At 34.0% G+C, this 21,901-nt stretch overlaps 2 protein-coding genes across 2 annotated transcripts; one reads left to right on the top strand and one right to left on the bottom strand.

Annotated features, from left to right (window-relative positions):
* The first annotated feature begins 677 nt into the window (after positions 1–677).
* Positions 678–9,998, top strand: LOC114286724 (U-box domain-containing protein 44). The gene is made up of 4 exons (XM_028229949.2): positions 678–1,049; positions 2,201–2,769; positions 2,860–3,169; positions 8,049–9,998. Exons 2-4 carry the CDS (start codon positions 2,215–2,217, stop codon positions 9,626–9,628), a joined length of 2,445 nt encoding a protein of 814 aa, XP_028085750.1. The 5' UTR covers positions 678–1,049; positions 2,201–2,214; the 3' UTR covers positions 9,629–9,998.
* A 1,822-nt stretch (positions 9,999–11,820) lies between these two features.
* LOC114286726 (F-box/kelch-repeat protein At5g42350) lies at positions 11,821–14,951 on the bottom strand. Its single transcript, XM_028229950.2, has 2 exons — positions 14,495–14,951; positions 11,821–13,824 (listed from the first exon to the last, which is right to left on the bottom strand). The coding sequence occupies exon 2, from the start codon at positions 13,747–13,749 to the stop codon at positions 12,028–12,030; it is 1,722 nt and encodes a 573-aa protein (XP_028085751.2). The 5' UTR covers positions 13,750–13,824; positions 14,495–14,951; the 3' UTR covers positions 11,821–12,027.
* Between the last annotated feature and the right edge of the window lie 6,950 nt (positions 14,952–21,901).

Below are 21,901 nucleotides of genomic sequence, written 5' to 3'. Positions count from 1 at the left end.
GGCTGACACTCCGGCGTCACCTTGCCACGTGTTGATACTCAGAAAATATATCCCCACAATTATCATATCATTTTTGTAATAATAAATTCTATATATAAAAAAAAATTCTGATAGTTGAGCATTTTTCATAACTTTATTGATTCTAAAAGATTGAAATTTAAATATTAAAGTGTCGAATGTTGAAAAGTAGTGAAAATTCACATAATGTCAATTCTATTTTTTTAATTTGTTTTTTTTTTGTTTTGGATTAACTCATTTTCAGTTGAAATTTTAGTTAGATCATACAGTTGAGTGTTTTAACTGGTAAAAATCATTAAAAGAAATACTTTTACGGAAGATTTTTGTAGGTAAAATTTTTCGAAAAAATTTAACTGAATTATATTTTTATAAACTTTTATTGGTTATAAATCTCTTTTTATAATTCTTACCAATAAAAAATTTATATTTAATAATTTTTATCAATAATTTTTTTTAACTGTCTGATGTAATTAAACTCAACTTTTTGACCAAAAATTTACATTGCCCAGTGTGAACGAACATAAAACCGTTTTCCTGGAACGTGTCCGTGAGAGTGAGAGAAAAGACATTGTAGCGTTTTGAAAATGTGATAAAAAGTTAATTTTTTAATTTTTTTTTGATAAAAAATTAGGTTGTTTAAAGTAAAAAAATTGGCTTTTCTGGCAATTTCCATAAGACCCCATTGTCGCTCTTTCTCTCTCTACTTTCTCTCTCCTAATGTTGGTATACACCGATGACTGTTGGCTCTCAGTCAACCTTCTCTCTCCACCTCTAAAACCATTTTCGTCGTCTTCCCCTTGTTGTTTTCTTCAACTGTTTATACAATACAATTTCACCAATTTTTTTTTACTTATCTGCCGATTCCAAATTAGAAGAGGAAAAAGAGAAAGAAACCCTAATTCCACAATTCATCCATCTCCAAACTCTTTATTGGGTTGGAGCTTTTTCAGTTCCAGACGATGCCCAATCGTCTGATGAGAGTTGGGTTTTCCTGATAATTTCTCCTAAAGGTTTCGAGATCCAAGTCAAAGGTAATCATTGTGTTTGTTTGTTTGCTTTTTTTTTTTCCCCCCCTTTTCTTTTGGAGGACTGTGTGTGTGTGTGTGTGTTCTTCCTGATAATTGGTTTTTTTGCACTGCTTTAATTCATGTATGCTTGTGATTTTGTGTTCAATTGTGGTTGAATTTCAGTCTCATTATTTAAAATACATGTTTTACGATGAAAGATGTGAATTTTAGTCTGCATCTGCTATGATGATGCTCAACTGATTTCAATGTTCTTCAGATTCTTGCCAAATTTGGTGATGTTGAGTCAGTTTGTTTGTTCAACAATTAGTAGCATGGCCTTTTGATTGAATACTATACTCATCATAACAGTGGGTAATTTAAATGGAAAGCATGTGTGTGTGTGTGTGTGTGTGTGTAGAGAGAGAGAGAGAGAGAGAGAGAGAGAGAGTTCAATGTTGTCTACCTTTGGCTGTCTAATTCCAAATTGAGTTCAAGGGGAGGTGGTTAATGTTTGTATATAAAGTGTATTGAAATATGTGAAAAATGTATAGAAATATGTAAAAGTGTATGAGAATATGTGAAATTTGAATTGGAATTCTAACTTTTTTTTGGCATTATTTGATTCTTAACGATCACCAATCCATTGTTACCAGAAACCCTTCCAAATTTAACAGTAGGGTCTAAGTTGGTTTGCAACTGAATTCTTGAGCTTTTAACAAAGACTTATTTGTTATATTTTACATTCCTCTTTGCTTTTTCTCATGTAGGTTCACTTTAATTCCAATATTGTTTTGATCCTTCCTCATGCACCTTTTTCCTACTAAATATTATATATTTATGCTCTTTTTTTTTTTTTTTGGAAAAGGGGGGGGGGGGGGTTTCTGAGGAAATGGAGTGAGAGCAATTGTCAAGACTTGGAACATGCATGATGACCCTTTAATAGTTGTAACAGTTAATGCTACTAGACTTTTTGACATCCTTGCAAGCCACCTTTTTATTTTTTTTCCCCTAGAATTATTCTCTTCGAATCACAAATTTATGTAGGCCTCATTTATATATTGTTGTTGCCAATGCTTTATTTTTTCCTTTTAGGAATTGAATATTTTTCGCCTTTCTATGTATAATCCCCAGTGGTCTAGTAGTTTTGAATTTTATTTTTATTTTTTTGTCAACAGGTACTTAATATCTGATGGCTGGAAGCTACGATGGAAGTTATGACCTTGGTAGCCAGTCAGATGAGAGCTATCATTTTGAGAGAGTACACATAGAGCCTATATATGATGCATTTATATGCCCTTTAACAAAACAAATTATGCGCGATCCTGTTACCTTAGAAAATGGACAAACTTTTGAGCGAGAAGCCATTGAAAAGTGGTTCAAAGAATGCAAGGAGAGCGGAAAAACGCTGCTTTGTCCGTTGACTCTAAAAGAATTAAGAAGTACAGAAATGAACCCGAGTATAGCTCTGCGGAACACTATTGAAGAATGGAATGCCAGGAATGAAGCTGTTCAACTTGATATGGCTCGAAAGTCATTATATCTGACCAGTCCAGAGAATGAAATTATGCAGAGTTTGAAGTTTGTCCAGTACCTCTGCCATAAAAGCCGGTCAAATAAACATGTTATTCGGAACGAGGAGCTGATACCTATGATTGTTGACATGTTGAAGAGCAGCAGTCGTAGAGTTCGTTGCAAAGCTTTGGAAACTCTTCGAATTGTAGCAGAGGAAGACTCTGATAATAAGGTGGGTCATTGTTCAAATTATCCAACAATCAGGGCATGGATGCAATTAATGCGTCTTATTTATGACTTTTTTTATTTTAATTTTATGTAGGAGATAATGGCTGAAGGGGACACAGTACGAACAATAGTTAAGTTCTTGTCTCATGAGCAATCGAAAGAGAGGGAAGAGGCTGTCTCTCTGCTGTTTGAGCTCTCCAAGTCTGAAACTTTGTGTGAAAAGATTGGTTCTGTTAATGGAGCAATTCTTATATTGGTTGGAATGACTAGCAGCAAATCAGAAAATTTGTTGACTGTTGAGAAGGCTGAGCAAACTTTGGACAATCTCGCTAAGTGTGAGAATAATGTAAGGCAAATGGCTGAAAATGGTAGATTGCAACCTCTTTTGACACTACTCCTTGAAGGTATTTCCACTATCATCATTAGTTACGCGCTGATTTGCTTGCAAAAAATGTCCCTTTTTTGCAAAAAGCAGAACATAAGTTTTATTCTTTGATATTTAGAATGGACATAACAATTTTCCACGTGGAATGAAAGTCCGTTGTTGACAAGAGGTCCTGTGGTACAACTTTATAAAACTGACGAGGTAGAATAATTAAGGGGGTTAATGGAGATCGGGAATGAGGCAACAATTAAGAACTTAGTTTATTTAGGAGTTAAAGTTTAATTAGGTTTTTATATCTTAATATTTTTTTTGTTGCCTTATTGGATTGTTCCTTTACTTTGGTCTGTCTATGTATAGGACTTGAGTGTATTGAATTATTAGAGTTATTGCCATAATATTGAGAACAGAACTTATATACTTCACCCCTCTCTCTCAGGACGTCTCGTCTTCTTATTCTTCTCTTCTTGCCCTACTCTTGTCTGGCTACTTTCCCTTTTCTGCTTCTTCTTTCCTTCTACTGTTTGCTGCATCCATTTGGTATCAGACAATCCACAATCCTTTTTCATCAATTTTGGTATCAGACAATCCACCCAGCCCATCGGACCACACCAAAAATCAGGCCAGATTAGAACCAGAACAGCCTTGGAACAGCCAAACCCAACCCAATCTAAACCAGTTTAAAAAAAATAAAAATAAAAGATAAAATTGTTTGATGTGGTTGATATGGTTGGAGCGGAATAGGCGCATTTTTCAGGGTGTGTCTTAGTTGGTTCTGTGGTTGGAGCGGCGGATGCTCACTGTGCTTCATAGTCGGGTTACGGTTATGGTAGATCCAGACGTGTTAGCTTTTGTTGATTTTGTAGATGATTTGATTAGTTAGGCTTTGGGCTGTTCTAGGCTTCATTTTTGTATTATTTGCATCGTCTCGATGCTTGTCTAATAAAATTTTTTTGTTTATCAAAAAAAATTATTGCATACACTTTGTAGCTTTTGGGTGGGGGCGGGGTTGAGGGTGGCAGCAGTGCAGCTTGTGATGGAAGAACTGGCGGTGAGGGTGGGGGTGGGGGTGGGGGTGTTGCTAAAGCTTCCAAAAAACTGCATAATTCCGAAAAGAATTGTGGCAAAGACTCTGAACTAACTGTCTCAGAGAAGTAGTTCTCATATGTTAATTTCCCCAGAAACAAAAAACCCAGTTGAACAAATACTTGAATCAGGAAAATTATTGTTAAAATCCTCACTAACTGCTCCAATATGAATCTCGCCTAGCTTATTTATACACAAACCACAACAATACAAAAAAGTCCAGTCATATGAACCTCCGTTTATTTCAATGAGTTCTCCATCAGTTACAATTACAACTAATAGATTCACTGTGAACCACAATGACCTGATGCTTTAGATTCAAATCTTCATTTTGTGGAAGATGGTGGTGTTGGTAGAGGTGGTGGTGGTGGTGGAGTGATGCCGCAGGGGCAGTGGATGTGGAGGAGGAGGAGGAGGAGGAGGAGGTGGTGGTGGTGGTGGTGGTGGTGGTGGTAGTGGTAGTGGTAGTGGAGTGGTGGTTGGGATACCCATTTAAACAGGTTTAAACAAGTACTCATGTCCAATAAAAAAAAAGCACCGACACTTCAAAAAAAAGGGGCGGTGGATGTGGCGGTGCCGGTGGTGGTGGTGGTGGTGGAGCGATGGTTGGGGTGGTGATGGTGCTGGAGGAAGTTATACCCATTTAAATGTGTTTAAACAAGTACTCATGTCCAATCAATTTAAGCTCGATTTTAATTGGGTTCGCAAGGAGTTATGAAGCACCGACACTTCAAAAAAAGTGTCATATCTATATCAGACACATGGACACTTCAGGACATCCGGACACGGCGAGGACATATGGCATGGCCTCTTATTTAATTAATTTATTTTCAAGGGACACTTCGGGGATACACTAGGGACATGTCAAATTGTCTTTTCCTCCATTTTCTTTAGTGCTTTTGATGAACGTTGAATATTTATTATTTTTTTCTATATTTAAATACTTAATAGATCATTCATAAAAAGAAGATAGAAATTGTAAGTATTAATTTTTTTTAAAAAAAATTATTAAAAAAAACATAGAATTAGAGTTATTTTTGTTAATATTGATTGTTTGTGGATATAATATTAATTTATATAGCAAATAAAAATATTTTTATTGCCGTGTCCCCGCCATATTCGTATCTTCATTTTTTTGTAATTGCCGTGTCTGCATCTATGTCCATGTCCGTGTCTGTATCTATGCCTGTACTTCTTAGGCAAGGAGTAACCCATTTATAGATTTGGATAGATTTAAACGGATTTTAAATTGGTGTAATCGGGCGGATTTATGGGTTCAGGTTGAGCTTGCCAATTCAGGCATCCTCTCTTGAAGACTTGATTAATTTATATACATTTTTTTGTGAGTCAATAAATTATACTAATGGACCTTTTAAACCTTACACCCCCCAACGTGCTTACTCCTAGCACCCCCTAAAAAAAAGAGAATAATAATAAGTGTATTTAGTTTCAGTTTCAGTTTTTTAAAAATTGAGTTTTTTGTTTTTCGTGTTTTTTTTTTAGTGAATATTTTTTAAATTTTAAGCAATTTTTTTACTTTTTTAGATGCACGTTACTTAGACGTATCTAAATAGTAAAATATTTGTGAAAAAATATTTTTTAAAATTAATAATACACGAAAATACGAAACATGTATTGAATTTTGTTTTTGTTTTTTGTTTTTTTTGTATTTTTTGGTATTTAGTGTATTTTTTAAAGATTTTTTTTTTCACAAATATTATGCTTTTTAAGTGTATTTATGTTAAATGTGTCTAAAAATTTTTTAAAAAAAATTGCTTAAAATATTTAAAAAATTCATTGAAAACATTAAAATACGAAAAATAAAAAAATAGAATTTTCTGAAAACTGTTTTATGAAAACTAATACCAAACAAGCTGATTCTAGTTTATATTTGTCCTCTAGTAAGTATCCTCTTTTTGGCCAAAAAAGGCATCTTGATTCAATATTAGTCCTATCTTCACCATTAAGAATTTGTTTCGTTATTGAGGCACCTTTGAGCCTCATTTGCTTGGAAGATTTGCCTACACGTGGTGTTCTGTCTACATCTGTTTCAGTACCCTTACCTCATTGACACCCCTTCTAGTGCAACATGAGGATCAAATGATGTTCTTGCAATACAACTTGTTGCTTCTTTGTGTGATGGATTTGGCAGATGACTTGAGCATTTGGAAAAATCATCTATAGACACCAATGCCCCTTGGGTTATTTGTGTACGAATTTCGCTGCTCAGATACTGATTTGTTTGAGAAATATCACTGCCTTTACTCTTTGGAAGAGAGTACTTCTCAACAAGGGAGAATTGATGGAGATTGTAGAGGCGGAAAAAATTGAGATTTTAGTTTATTTTAGGACTTTTAAGTTTAGTAAGAATTGTATTTCCTAATTTTTATTTGTTTCCTTATTGGATTGTTCCTTCATTTTGGTCTTCCTATATATAGGGCTTGAGCGTATTGAATAATTAGAGTTTTTGTATTACCCCCCACCCGCCCCCCCCCCCCCCCCCCCCCCCCTCTCTCTCTCTCTCTCCAGCAGCCTCTTGTCTTGTGCTCTTTTGTTCTTCCTCTTCTTCCCTCTTCTTTGTTTTTCCCCTTTTCTTCCCTCTCTACTTACCCTTCACTACTTCTCTCCTACTATGTGTTGCATCACGGGTGAACATTGAGTGAGGATTGCCTGAGTTGATATCAGTTGTGCAACAAATAACAAGGATAAGAAACCAAAAATAAAATGAATACTAAAGTGGTTTACATCCCAATCGATTTCTTAAACATGGGAATGATAGGTCTAATCCTTGATGGTCATATAATTCATTTTTTTTAATCTATCCTTTTCTTCTTCCAAAACAAAGCATGTGTTTTCTGTGAAAGCGCCTTTTTTCTTCCCTACTTTGCCTGTGGTTCAAAAGCAAAATTATAGATCAAGATGCAATCATTTCTGTGGAAAGTTTCTGTACTGCATGTTGTGGATACCTGTTAATTTCCCGCTATTGTCTAGGTCTTGCAATGCATATTGTTTTAGATTCATTATTCCACGTCTTCATATATTCGTGTCGTATTTTCTACCTTTTGAGTCTAGTGAAACAATGTGTTGTGTTTTATATTATTTTGCATAGTCATACAATATAATCAATTGGCTCACAGAGGTTCATATTTGTGGGGCATAATTTATGAGTAGAACCACTAAACTTGTTTCAGCGTGCTTCTTGTCTTACAACTTAAGAAAATTTACATGGTATAGAATAAAATTGGATGAACGAAACATGAAACTTTTAATATGACAACAATATGGTGTATTTGGAAAAGTGTTCTTAGGCACTTGAGTATATGCTTTTCACCATAAACATAATAGGGACATATTTTCTAGTGTAGTAAGGACAAAAATGTAGTGAAAAGCTATGCTACGTACGCATCTCTTTGCTCAAAATTTCTAATCGAGAGGACTGGAAAATGAATGTACCAAAGAACATTAGATGATTACCCTTTCCTTTGAATTTGAAAGTTGAGCAAGAAAATTGCAAGCTTAGACTAAATTTTGCAATTGAAACACATTTTCCTTTTTTCTATAGTAACTCTTTCACAAATGAATCTGATTATACTTATTACAACTGAAAAACTTCATTTGTTTTTAGACATGAAAGCGCTAGGGGCAATGGTGGTTTTTCTAAAGATACGTGGTATATATTTGTTTGGGCTGTAGTTCTTGTGTTGATTGAATAGACTTCATCATTTTTATTTGAACTTTATTTATTTCCTTCTATCTCATAAAGGGTTGCTATGTTCTCTTTTAATGTTGTTTTGTTGCCAAACTAACTGTTGCAGGCCCACCAGAAACTAAGCTATCCATGGCTGCGTACCTTGGTGAGTTGGCTCCAAACAATGATGTGAAGGTATATGTGGCCAGAACTGTCGGTTCATCACTGATCAATATCATGAGAAGTGGTAACATGCAGTCGAGAGAAGCTGCTTTAAAAGCGCTGAATCAAATCTCATCTTGCGAGGCAAGCGCCAAGGTGTTGATCGATGCCGGTATACTTCCCCCACTTGTCAAGGATCTATTATTCACTGTTGGCACGAACCAGCTTCCAATGCGGCTAAAAGAAATCTCCGCAACGATTCTTGCCAGCGTGGTTAACTCGGGCTGCGATTTTGATTCAATCTCGATTGGACCTGACCACCAGACTTTGGTCTCAGAAGACATAGTTCATAATCTACTCCATCTTATTAGCAACACTGGCCCTCCAATAGAATGCAAGCTCCTCCATGTCCTCGTTGGTCTTACTAGTTCTCCCGCTACTGTCCTGAGTGTTGTTTCTGCCATTAAAAGCTCTGGTGCTACCATCAGTTTGGTTCAGTTCATCGAGGCTCCTCAGAATGATTTGCGTGTGGCTTCCATAAAGCTTCTTCAGAAACTCTCTCCATACATGGGTCAAGACCTAGCCGATGCTTTACGTGGCACAGCTGGCCAACTCGGCACCCTAATCAAAGTCATATCAGAAACAATCAGTATCACTGAAGAGCAAGCCGCAGCAGTGGGCCTTTTAGCTGATCTTCCAGAGAGGGACATGGGGCTCACGAGGCAGATGTTAGATGACGGTGCTTTTCAGGTAGTCATTTCCAGAATCATTCGGATCAGGCAAGGCGAGACTAGAGGCAGCCGCTTTGTCACGCCGTATCTAGAAGGGCTCGTTCAGGTTCTCTCGAGGGTTACTTTCGTGTTGGCCGACGAGCCTGATGCAATTACACTCTGTCGCGAACACAATCTTACCTTGTTATTCACTGACCTCCTTCAGACCAACGGGCTTGACAATGTACAGATGGTTTCCGCCATGGCCTTAGAGAACCTATTCCAAGAATCTAAAAGTTTGACAAAACTACCTGAGTTGCCGAAATCTAGATTTTGTGCCTCAATTTTTCCGTGTATAGGCAAGCCACCTGTGATAACCGGAGTGTGTAAGATCCACCGTGGCATTTGTTCATTAAAAGAAACTTTTTGCCTCTTGGAAGGTCAAGCTGTGGAGAAGTTGGTGGCTCTTCTAGACCACACAAATGAGAAGGTGGTTGAGGCGGCACTTGCTGCACTGTGTACTTTATTGGATGACGGGGTTGATATTGAACACGGGGTGATGGTATTGTGTGATGCAGAGGGAATCAAGCCTATACTCGATGTGTTGCTAGAGAAACGAACAGATAATCTCCAGAGGAGGGCAGTTTGGGCAGTTGAGAGACTTCTGCGCTCTGATGATATAGCCTATGAAGTTTCTGGTGATCCAAATGTTAGTACAGCACTTGTTGACGCTTTCCAACATGGTGACTACAGAACACGACAGATTGCTGAGCGCGCCCTAAAGCATGTTGACAAGATACCCAATTTCTCTGGTGTGTTTCCAAACATGGGATGAACCATTTTTAAATGCATCACTTGCAACGACAGTTGATGAAATGGAAGACCTTACATTTATTGATTATTCTTCCGATTAATATCGAGAGGTTTTTGCTTCATATCGAGAGGTTTTTGAGCTGCATCAAAGATTTTGGTATGTGAAGAAGCATCATGAAAAGGTGGATAATGTTAATTTCTGTTCTATAATTTGTAGAGGGAGGGTCAGTCTCAGTTATGGTTCATTTGTTCTTCATCTTTCTGGTTTGGGTTTATTTTACATGAACTGCATATATTTGTACTTGGCTTTGGAGTGGGGACGCAATGTTTTGTACATTTTTAATATCAGATTTCAACAAAAGATTCAGAATAAATGGCGCAGCTGTTTTTCTCATGCAGACCCAACTAAATCACTGGTAGTTGCTTCTAGGAAATTTGTCAGTCTGTTACAAATTATACCCTTCTGGTCAGTATCATTTTTTTTCATTTCTTGCAAGAATATTGTCTTGAAAATCACAGGATCTGATATGCACCTTCCTACTCCCTATATTGTGGTTTGCTACTCTCCCCCATTTGCTTTTCCGGCTTGTGCTTCAACCGGTCAAGATTAAATTTCAGCAGGGCATCTCCACATTTCCTTAATTTTGTGTTTATTGAACAATGACCCACTGTTTGGATATGCACGTCACGATGGTATTGCATCCTCTGCATTTTTTCGAAAATAGGGTTGAGTAGGGTTTAAGTAATGAACCTTGTCGCTAAGAGGAAGCTGTTGATGCTATAATCTGACAGAAACTAGGGTTTAGGGTCACTTATCATAGAGCAGTTACCACATTACTACGTCACATGATTCATAAAGAGAGTATATGTTGAAGTTGATGATATGATACTATAGTCCAAACATAAATCAAAGCATATGCAGACAAACAAAAAAAATCTCGAATCAAATTTTGCAAAATTTTTAGAGCAACTTTTTGAGAACAGTTGAATCGGAGCTTGTTGGTTATATCATATGCTAGGGAAAGGAAGAGGTTGGGATTTGGTTGGCTCCCAGCTCCACCCTAGAAAAGCCCAATTTCTTAGAGCATCTTCAATGGTTTGCCATTAAAGTTGTCATTGCTATAATATAACAGCTATCATTGAAAAGTGATGCTCCAATGGTGAATGGCTACCAAATTTGACACAAGTTTGGGCAATTATCATATGCACAAACTCAGCCAAAACCAACCATTTCCCTCCCTCTCTCCCTCCTTGCAAAACAGATAATTTTTTGCAAAATTGCCATTTTTGTAGAACCAAACATGAAAACTGTTGTATTCAGGACGACCGGCCGAACACTGGTGGCCGTCCAGTCGATTGTCCTGAACACAACAATTTTTGTCTTTGGTTCTGCCAAAATGACATCTAACCATTAGAGCACTATTGCTATAATTTGCCAATTTGCTACTATTCATTGCCAAATTATAGCAATGGCAATGCTATTATAGCATTTGCCATTGGAGATGCTCTTACCGGTAGGCTCACTATCAGACTCAGCGAAATCCAAAGATTTCAAATGTGATGCACATATAATTCAGCTGATCATGGAAAACATATTTTCAGTGTTACACATGCGAGATTTTTCAAACTAATATGTTTCAACTATTCCTGCACTATTACCAGCAATATAGAAGACAACACATTCGACAGGCACAGGTGTAGTGTCATCAAACCAATTTCTCGCCAAGGATACCTTAATGAGGTTCATGCCTATCAAATAAAGGTTTTAAATCCCAAAAACCTGGCAGGTTTTATGTTTAAGAAGACCTGATTAAGCAATGGTTGGTTATTAGTTCATCGTGTGTGCCAGTAATCCAATTCTAAAAGTCAACTACAGTCAGAATCAGTGTGCCAACCCCAAAAGAACCCAGCACCCTGTAAGATCGCTCAGCATATCAATAAGACTCCAGGCACCACCATGTGCTGTTTACCAGAATCAAGACCAGGATGCTCATCAAATTTGAAGGATGAAAGGGTGTAAATGTAATCCACAACTGGTTTTCATAAATATTCATGAAACTCAGTACAGATTGCAGTAGGGGTGGAAATTTCTAGATAGACGATAGCTGAAACAGCAACCCGGGATTTGAATAACATGGTACACCTGCTAATGCCCTTTGAGCAATGACTTACGAATATTTTCCAGTAAGTATAGGATGACTCAACAAACAAGCATACCAAAGTCAGTGCCTTGATAAATGAATGATCAATTTCTTCAATGAGGGCAAACAAATTACATGAAAGCTAAAGAAGCATAGCCAGATAAGAATCTGAATAAGAAATATCACACCAGGAAATTACGAACTGATTGAGATCAGGAAGGAGTCTCACATGTCAGCGTCCATGTTCAAAGCTTCCAGATGAGAGCAAATAGATGTGACATTAAAGATGTAGCACTGCCATTGATTTTGTCATGCAGGAAGAAGCATCCAGTTCATGTGTTGCGTGATTCCTGGAGATATGGCTCCACGTCATTCTTTCATCAGACACATCACACATAGTCAAGAAGTCTAAGACTTGTCCAAATATTTTGAACATTTCGACCCCAAATATCAGATTTCTATCAGAAATAAATGCGGCATTCCAGTCCATTGGAGCATCAGGATGTGTTGAAATCTCTGTCCAAGAAAGATGCATGAGATCTAGCTCCCACAGCTTTCTAACGGCCTTGTTTCTCCTACCTATTTGACCATCCCCTTCGCACCACGAGACAGAGAGCATGAAAAGCCGGCCATTACAAGATATGAGTTTTGGGTAGTACTCATGTACACGAGGAGGGGATGGACAGGTTTGAATTCGAACCCAATAACTCCTTTCTGTGTCATACCCTGCAAGCTTGTCAGTTTCAGAAAAAACGTAAAACATCCCATTACAAACAACCCCTGAACAAACAACACCAAAATCTACAGGCAGCCTCTGAATCTCCATCCATTTATTTGAAACAGGATCATAAATTTCCCCAGAATCCAAAGGCTCGTCCCAGGATCCAAGCCCTCCAACAGCAATCAACACACACCTTTTACAATCTTTTGTGTTTGAGTGATCACCTTTTTGTACAAATTTGTATGGCTTTACATTCGGCAGCAATGAAACATCAGTCTCGTCAAGAGCACTTCTGAACTGACGCCTCACTGAAAGCCTATGGGGATCCTCATAAACATCAGATGCCCCACCAACCCTTGACTTGGAGAAACGTGTCTCTTGACGATTTTGCTGGTTTCGGATAATCAAACAATCCGAACTGATCTCACATATTCCTAAAACTGGCTTTGACCTCGCATGCTTCATGGATGCAACTTTATGCCATGATCTAGTTATGGGGCTAAATACAAGCGCTCCTTTGTGTGTCTTAAATGAGCTCCTATCCAACTTTCCATAATTGGTCAAGCTCGAACAACCTCCAACAATGTAAATATCATCAAGAACGCTGGCAACGGAAAACAGGAACCTTCCTTTGAGAACTTCAGCATCTAATCTATGCCACTGATTAAGAGAGACGTCTAGTGCATGTATCTCCCCAGAGCAATAACCATCATTAACAACACCAAACACAAACAACCACGGGCTCTGATACAAACCTTCCCGTCTCATCTGCATGAACCGAGGAGTTGTGGTTAGATTTCTCCATTTTCTGCACACAAGACGGGCATTCATGAGACTGGTCAATGGGAGTCTCACCAAGCACATTTCCAGAATGTCATCAGGAAGAAACACATGCATTCTACTGTTCTGTTGTGATTCTTCAAGTTCAAGAACCTTCCGGTTATTCCTCCTCCAAAACTTCTCTACTCCATATGAGAAGCAATCCACAGTGGTATCCTCAGTCCCGCATAGTGCTGTGTACCCCTTGCCTTCTTCACTGGCACTTGACCGCCTTCTACCACTTGGATCCCCAAACTCTTCGCTTGTGTCAGCTCCTACCTTGCAACCACCACCCCTACCATACAAAGTAAGGCATCCCAAGGAAATCCCTCTCGCATCATCCTCTTCTTCCTCCCCTTCAACGCTGTGGTTCTTTTTTTTGAACTTCTGGCTAAAACTTCTGAGAAGACGTCGAGACAAACTTAAAGCCTCAAAATCCCGACAAAGAGATCCTTCTCCCATTAATCTCTCGTAGAGCAATTAAAACATTTCTATATCACAATTTGCATCCATCATCATCCCTAACTCATAATTCACCTACGACAAAAAACAATCATTTTGGAAAGTTAGGCTCACAACCTGTTAGGGTAACTAATTTATAGACATTGAACAAATATATAAAATGTATTCCATAGGAGAGAGTTAAAAACATTATTGTCTACTTGTTTGACGAAAAAATGCAAGATTGAGAGGAAAATTTAAGAATTTCCATATTGGAGCCATTTTTTTATGATAATTTTTCGTAGGAGTAAAGTTGACTGGAATAAATCTGATTTCTTGGATCCAAAATAATGAAAAATCAAAGATTTTGATAGCAAAAAAAGAAATCTCCACATTCCTACATTTTTCTCCTTGCGATCAGGAAAGTTGAACGAAAAAGGGAAAAAAAAAAAAAAAATGAGTGCATATTATTAGCATTTTAACGAGTTGCGGAAAGCACATTCACGGACGCAAACACTAGTCCCCTGTAACGCAAGAATTAAAAAGTATCCAGATCCCTATCTCTACACATCATCAAATCCAGATCAAATCAGGCAAAAATTAAATGTCTCCTCCAACATCAAAACTCATAACACTCCACAAATCATTACGATAAAACTGTATAAATCATACATACATACATACATACATACATATACATATACATATATATATAAATGTAGCGAGAGAGAGAGAGAGAGAGTGTGTGTAAAACAAAAAAAAATACCTATTTTATGGATGGATTAAGAGAGATGAAAAGGTAAATCGGAGAAGAGATCGAACGAACGGCATTAACAGAATATGGAAATCATCTTCACAAGATTCGAGCTTGAATGATTACGTTTGTTGTAATTCAACTCATTTGCTATATAAATGAAAAGGAATGAATGAATGATATCAAAAACGATGAATATGTAATCAATCTCTCTCTCTCTCTCTCTCTCTCTCTCTCTCTCTGGGTGTGTGTGTGTAAACACGAAGGTGGAGATTTCGCAATACTTTGCTTTCTTTTTGCTTTGTAAAGTAATAATAATAATAATTAAAATGAAGAAATATTAATGCACTGGGGTTAACAAAAGCGACAGTTCTTCTTCTTCCTTTCCCCTTATGCCATTCTCTCTCTCTCTCTCTCTCTCTCTGCCTTTTGTTGTTTCATTTTGTTTATTTTGTTTTTTCATGACTCAGCTCATCTACTTTTTATTTATTTATTTTTATTCTATTAAATAAGGGCAAATTAAAGTATACTCCCTTAAACTATGATGTATTTACATTTTAAACTTTAAAATTCAATTATTAATCATCTTAAAGTATTATTTTGTTAAAATTTTACACCCAATCAGATCATAGGTAAAGCATAGACATCTTTATTGAATTTTTAGAACAATAGTATTTATTATTGATCTTTTAAGACAATAATATCTTTATTTAATAATTTCATTTGCACTTTATCTTTCTTATTTTAGTGGCAAAATATAAAGGAAATCACTATATAAGCGTTTTATTGTCTTAAAAATTCAATATATATGTTATGTAACTTGCATATGATCTCATTTTATGTAGATTTTGATAGAAATGATTAACTCTAATAAGATAATATTTTAAAATGATTAACGATTGAGTTTTACTATAATTTACCTGTTAAATAAACAAATAAATAAAAAATAAATTATATTTGCACTTTCTTAAATAAAAATGATCTAATTTATTTGTCATTGATTGTTTTAGAATAATAATACTCTTATCTAGTGATTTCACTTCCATTTTGTTTTTCTTATCTTAGTGGCAAAGTATAAACGAAATTATCAGATAAGAATATTATTATCTTAAAAATTTAATAAATGTGTTATATGCTTTATACATGATCTGATTTTTTTTTATAAATTTTTATTTTTTTTTAACAAGAATAGTTATTAGTAATAATATAATATTTTCAAAAAAGTTTACTCTTGAGTTTTAAAATTTATGGAGATAAACTAGGTTTCTCATAAATAAATCATAATTTAGCCTCCGTTTGGGAAGTGGGTTGACTTTTTGACTTTTTGACTTTTTTGGCTATTTTAGCCTGGGCTAAAAAGCTTGGTTTGGGAAGGATTTTTTGGCTTTTTGGCTTTTTTGATTTTTTTTTTGTGAGAGAAGAGTGTAATGATTATGAGTTGAATGTAATGTTTTATTTTTTATGGCTAAAATAGTCTATTTTATCTTTTGTGACTAAAATAGCCAAAAAAACCCCAAACTCTTCTTGCCAAACGAACCCTTAAGTGGTTTACTATAGTTTACCAAAAAAAATAAATAAATAAATAATATGGAAATAATGATCAACGCAAAGGAGCGTCCCAGCTAAACTTTATAATGGCCAAGTTAGAATACAGCCGTTGGATTAAACACTTTTGCAAATCTTTTTTTTTTTTTTTTTTTAACAGGATAAAAAAGGATTATGTGGTGTCATCACCGCCCCGTGGACCCTGATCCTGGGGTAATCGGTTGCCAGTCAAGAATTAACCCCCACCAAGTGAGAGACTCACCACCAGGACACCAATGGAGCGCAACCACAAGCCCCAGCAGAGGACAAGTTGTCGAGAGGAGTACAAAGCGTGTTCTCTTTTTGCGAATTTGGAGCGGAGGCATATCTGTTATTGATATCTTTTGGGCTCAAAATTCTATTTTCATCAGCGGCCGAGAGATCTTCGTGACCTCATTTGGAAATTTGATTATTATAGCTATTTTTTTATTTTTTATTTTTAAAAATAAAATAAGAAGTTATGTTTAGAATTATTTGTAATTTTTCTTTTTATAGTTGAATAGATAGTTGTGAAAGAAAAAAATAATTGATTGATATCTAAGATGTAATATTTTGTCTTATTATTTTTTTAATCCTTTTTTTAATCTTTATTGTCTATTTTAACTAAAAGTAAATTCCCAAACAAGTCCTATGCATGTATATGCAGGCCCGTTTATTTTTACTTACAAAATTTAAATTTTAACATTTATCTTTGATGATTTAATTTGTTATAGGCCCGTTTATTTTTACTCACAAAATTTAAATTTTAACATTTATCTTTGATGATTTAATTTGTTGATTTTTTGTCTTTAGATATATTGTTTATAATAAAAATTAAATTAATTTGATAATTATAATCACATTAATTCATTAAATTTGTGGAACATTTGTATGATTTTAAAAATAGACGGATTATTTTTTTGGGGTAAATTATATTTTCATTAAGGTTGAAAACAAGTCGAGTAATAAGTTGTTCAAACTAGACTTGTTTAGATAATGACCCGATCTCGAACAAGTTTTTAATGAGCCAAACACAAGTCAAGTTTAAGTAACTTAACCCCAAGGGATTGGCCTAGTGGGTGTAACTTGAGGTTAATTCAAATTAGGTGCTATCAACTCTTCGATGCCACACATGCATAAGATTTGCCTAATTCATATGGAGAGAGCACTTTGGATGGGTCCTAGGACTAATCGAGGGGCGAGTAAAAAAATTCAAGTAACTACGGTGCATATAAATTTATCGAATCAAATAGTAGATTGTTAAAATTTTGTTTGAAAACTTAACGAGTTTTGAATTATGTTCAAGCTTGACTTGTTTAACTAAAAGGTTTATCTGAAACAAGTTTTTAAGAAGTCCATCTGAAACAAGTTTTTAATGAATCAAATGCGAGTCGAATTCTAGTAACTTGGTTTGTTTATTAGTTCCCATTTTCATCCCCAAAAGTATGATTATTTTTTCACTTTAGTCCTCAAATTATCAAATTTTGCAAACTTTGGCCAAGCATCTAATGATCGTTATATTTTGTGACAAAAATAAAGTAAAGTACACTTTTATTCTCTAAAAATGAGTTTTTTACATGTACTAAAAAGTTAACAAATTTAATTATCGAAGTAAGTTTTAAAGTGCACGTATAAATCCGAATTGGACAGTTCAAGTGATTGGAGACAAGTTATGTTTTTTATTTTTCAAACTACTTGGAAACAAAGTAAATATATATGTTTTGTTTTGGAAAAAGTAGCCATGCTTTTTAATTTCATATTCAAATTATGGTGAAAGTTATATTGCTAAATCGTTCTAAATCCTATACTCCAAATTTTACGTGTAAAAAAAAAAAAAAATCTATTCTCTAAATCCAACTAGTCAAGCTTTTAAAAATGTGCTGTTTAAAAAAATAAAAATTAAAAAAGACGAAGTTTGAAATTAAAATTTTAAAAGAAACATAAAATGATGAATGACCTTATGTGGATGCCTATGCATATACATTGCACCCACGTGTTGGTTTTTATGATAGGGAGGATCCCTCCGGCCAGATTTTAAATTAGAGAGTATTGTTTGATTTATGAAATTTATCGCATGATCTGGTTCATGATAAATTAAATAAATTATAATTATCAAATTAATCTAATTCTTTGTAAGCATGAAATATACAAAATGTCTATATACGGTAACGAAAGAAAGTGGTCGTAGTGAGTAATCAATAATTACTAGGAAAGGGATGGTAGATAAAATAAAATTACAACATTAAAATATGAAAATTTTATTTTAAATTTTTTTTAGAGTTCTTGTAACACAATTAAATTTTAAGTTTTTCAATTTAATTTTTAATATTTTAATTTGTTTTCCATTTAAGTCATTCACTTATTTTTGTTTAAGTAACACCGACGAAAAATATATATATATATATATATATATATTTTAGCCATAAAACTCAATATGTTTGTTTAGTAGGGTAGGGGCAGATTGGATTAGTATGGGTGTGGGTTCCACCTACACCTCGTTTGGGGATGATTTGTGAGGGGAAATTAACAGTGTGAGGAACTTAGTTATTCCGTCAGGAAGGGGATTAGCTTGCTTAGATATTGATAGCATTAGAAAAATAATGAATGAATTAAGTCTATTTTATATAAAAAATTTATTTTTTTAATTTTATTTTTTTTATCAAGTGCACTTGTTTATTTTAATATTTGTTTTAGTTTTTTTTTAATATAGAAATAATTTTTTTTATATTTATTTTATATAAAAATAATTGAACAATCCCATCACTAACCATCTTCCATACTATCATCAAAATAAATACACTTTTACTTAGTCTTATCACTAACAATCCTCACATTAATAATATTTTCACTAACCATTTTCTCATTAACAATCTCATCCAACTTAATCGGCCAAACAAACGTGGCCAAAATGACTAAAATATTATTTTTTGTTGAGTTTAATGACTAAAGTATTATTTTTTCGACAATTTTACTAAACGGAAATAGATATATGGTTTATATTGAAAATAAATTTAAAAATTAAATTGTAAATTAATAAAATTAAAAATTTTAGATTTATTTTGTTACACGAATTTTTTTTATAATTTTATTTTAAAAAATAAATATTTAAAGTATTTTTGAAAATTGTAAATAAATAATAAATAAATACTAAGTTTTAATGCAAACTGTGAAGGAAATAAATTATAGGGTATATTACATTGACATCCCCTGAGGTTTATATTTATTATAGTTTCCCTCCTCACCTTTTAGAAATTACATCCCCTCCCTGAGCTTTAAAGTTTCATTACAGATTGTCCCTTGAAGTTTAAAGTTGCATAACATTTCTCCCCTCACCGTAATGATCATCATACATAAAATTAAATTAACAGGGGGATCAGTGTAATTTTTCAAATGTGAGGGGGGAAATTGTAATAAACATAAATCTCAAGGGGTGTCAGTGTAATTTACCCTAAATTATATTAGGAGAAGAATTTTTTACAGTCCAAAATCTGAACTGAAGGGTGCTGTTTAGGCCCGTAGAGTTCATTATAAGTCCTGTTTTGATGATCTGAACCGTTCATTTTGTAGGACACTTTGTGTATTTCAGTCACAAAAAAGGTTAGGTCGATTCGATAATTATAATTTATCAAAAAATGATGATCTGAACCGTTCATTTTATAATATTTTTTATCAAAAAATGAACGATAATTGTGTTTTAAAAAAATAAATTATATATTTTTTTAATGACAAAAATAATGAATTGAGCAAGTTATAGATATTAAATTAATTTTTTTTCTAAATAAAATATATAAAACACTTAACAAAATAAATAATTTAAATTATCGAAACGAAAACATAATATACTCTACAAGTCCAACCGAGCTCCTCTATTTTCAATTTTAGATAGAGGTGTTTGGGAAGCAACCTTTTTGATTTTTTTGGGGTTAAAATAGTATTAAAAAATAAAATAAATTAAAATAGTTAATAATATAAAATGTCACATCAAATCTATAATTATTTTACTTTTTATTTCACAAATATTATATTTAATTACAAAAAAATCAAACTATCTTTTCAAATATAAAAATTTTAACCTCCTAAAATAATTAAAAATTAAAATAACCTATTCAAATAACAATTTCTCAAACACCCAAATATATTAAATGCTTATGTATAAGTGTAGGTAGGGGTGGTCCCCTGACCTTTTTTTGTTGGGTCAACATGACTCGAGAGGATGATTATGCCATTCCAACTACTTCCAAATTTCTAATTTAGTGTGCGCCATTGTTGGGTGTGAAAAACTTACGAATAATGAAATTGATTGCAGTATATGTATAAATTAGAATAATGAGTGAGGACAAATATTGACAATCATTCAAATATGGTCAAGGAGACAAATAAAATAGGGTTCTTTCGAGAAGTAAGTTAGTTTTTTGATTTTTTAATTTTTTAATTATTTTAATTTGGAGTTAAAAAGTCTCGTTTGAGATAAGTGTTTTAATTTTTTTTTAACTTTTTGTGAGCGAAAGAATGTAATGAGTATAGGTTAGATGTGATGTTTTACCTTATTAAACTAAAAAATTTATTTTGGACTAAAATAGTTTCAAATTCAACCCAACCCAACCTAAATTGCCGAACGAAGGCATAGTTTCAATTCCAACATTATCCATTTTATTTTACGCCAATAAATGCAATCCCACCAATTTATAAATAATAATATATTGAAACCAAAACATCAAAAATACTTTGACGGTGTAGTGTAGGGCCTGAGCAAGGAATCCGTAAAATCCGTAATTTGATTCAGTTTAGTTCAATCTGATAGGTTTGGATTGGTTTTTTGAATCTGTGGTTCGGTTTTGGATTGAAGAATTAAAAATCCATAGTCCACGGATTGATTCCAGATTGAACCCCACGGTTCTGGATTAGAACCGATCCGGACAGTATACAAATAGTCTATATTTTTATTATACATCTTCCCCATAGTATCTTCTCTTATTCTATATAAAACCTAAATTCAAAGCTAAACTCATATAATATTTTCTTTTATTACTTTTGTTTGTTAGTTTAGTTTTAATTTGTAATGGTTTAAATACTTGTGGTGAAACCAGTTTTCTTATGATTGTTTAAATTCTAGAATAGTATGTCGCTATTATAGAAAAACATGTTGCAATTGTGAAACTAATATAGCGTTATGTTAATGTTTTTATGAAATTAAAGTGCTATATATATATATTTTTTTGTTATTTAATTATGTAAATCCGTGGTTCTAAACCAATCCAATCTGTGTTTAAATGGATTGGTTCAGATTAGTTCCATGATTTAAACGGATTGGATTGATTCTAATTTTTCAAAAACCGTAAATAACGAATTGGTCCTGATTTTACCTCGATCTGAACCATACTCACCCCTAGTGTAGTAAGAAATACTCCTATTATAGGTGAGATATGATGACTCAATTTTTTTAGACAGTTAAAAAACAATGATGGATCTATTTAGTGTGGGTTATGATTACTCATACATGATACTCTTACACTACTTAATTTTTCTCTCATGACAAGACCAATTTAGTAAAATTTCAATGAAACTTAAGCAATATAATTATCAATTAATATTGTGTTTGGATCTTAAATATGTGCGGTTAAAAAAAGGGGTGGGATGCATGTTGTACCTTTGGGCAGAAACCGAGCCTATTGTGCCTAAATGCAGGGTACATCTCGGGTTCATTTCTATGATATAAATCATTCATCTCGTAAAGCATTTTACTAATTTACTTATACAAAAAATTAGATTGAGCATACATTTGTAGTCGTATGATCAAAACATAAACGAACGACAAATGTAATTTTGAAAATAAACCGTTTATATTTTGTAAATACA

Source organism: Camellia sinensis, chromosome 6 (genome assembly GCF_055761805.1).
Source record: "Camellia sinensis isolate YWXY chromosome 6, ASM5576180v1, whole genome shotgun sequence".
NCBI lineage: Eukaryota > Viridiplantae > Streptophyta > Magnoliopsida > Ericales > Theaceae > Camellia > Camellia sinensis.
The sequence above is the reverse complement of the archived record's forward strand: the minus strand, read 5'-3'. Positions and strand labels throughout refer to the sequence as shown.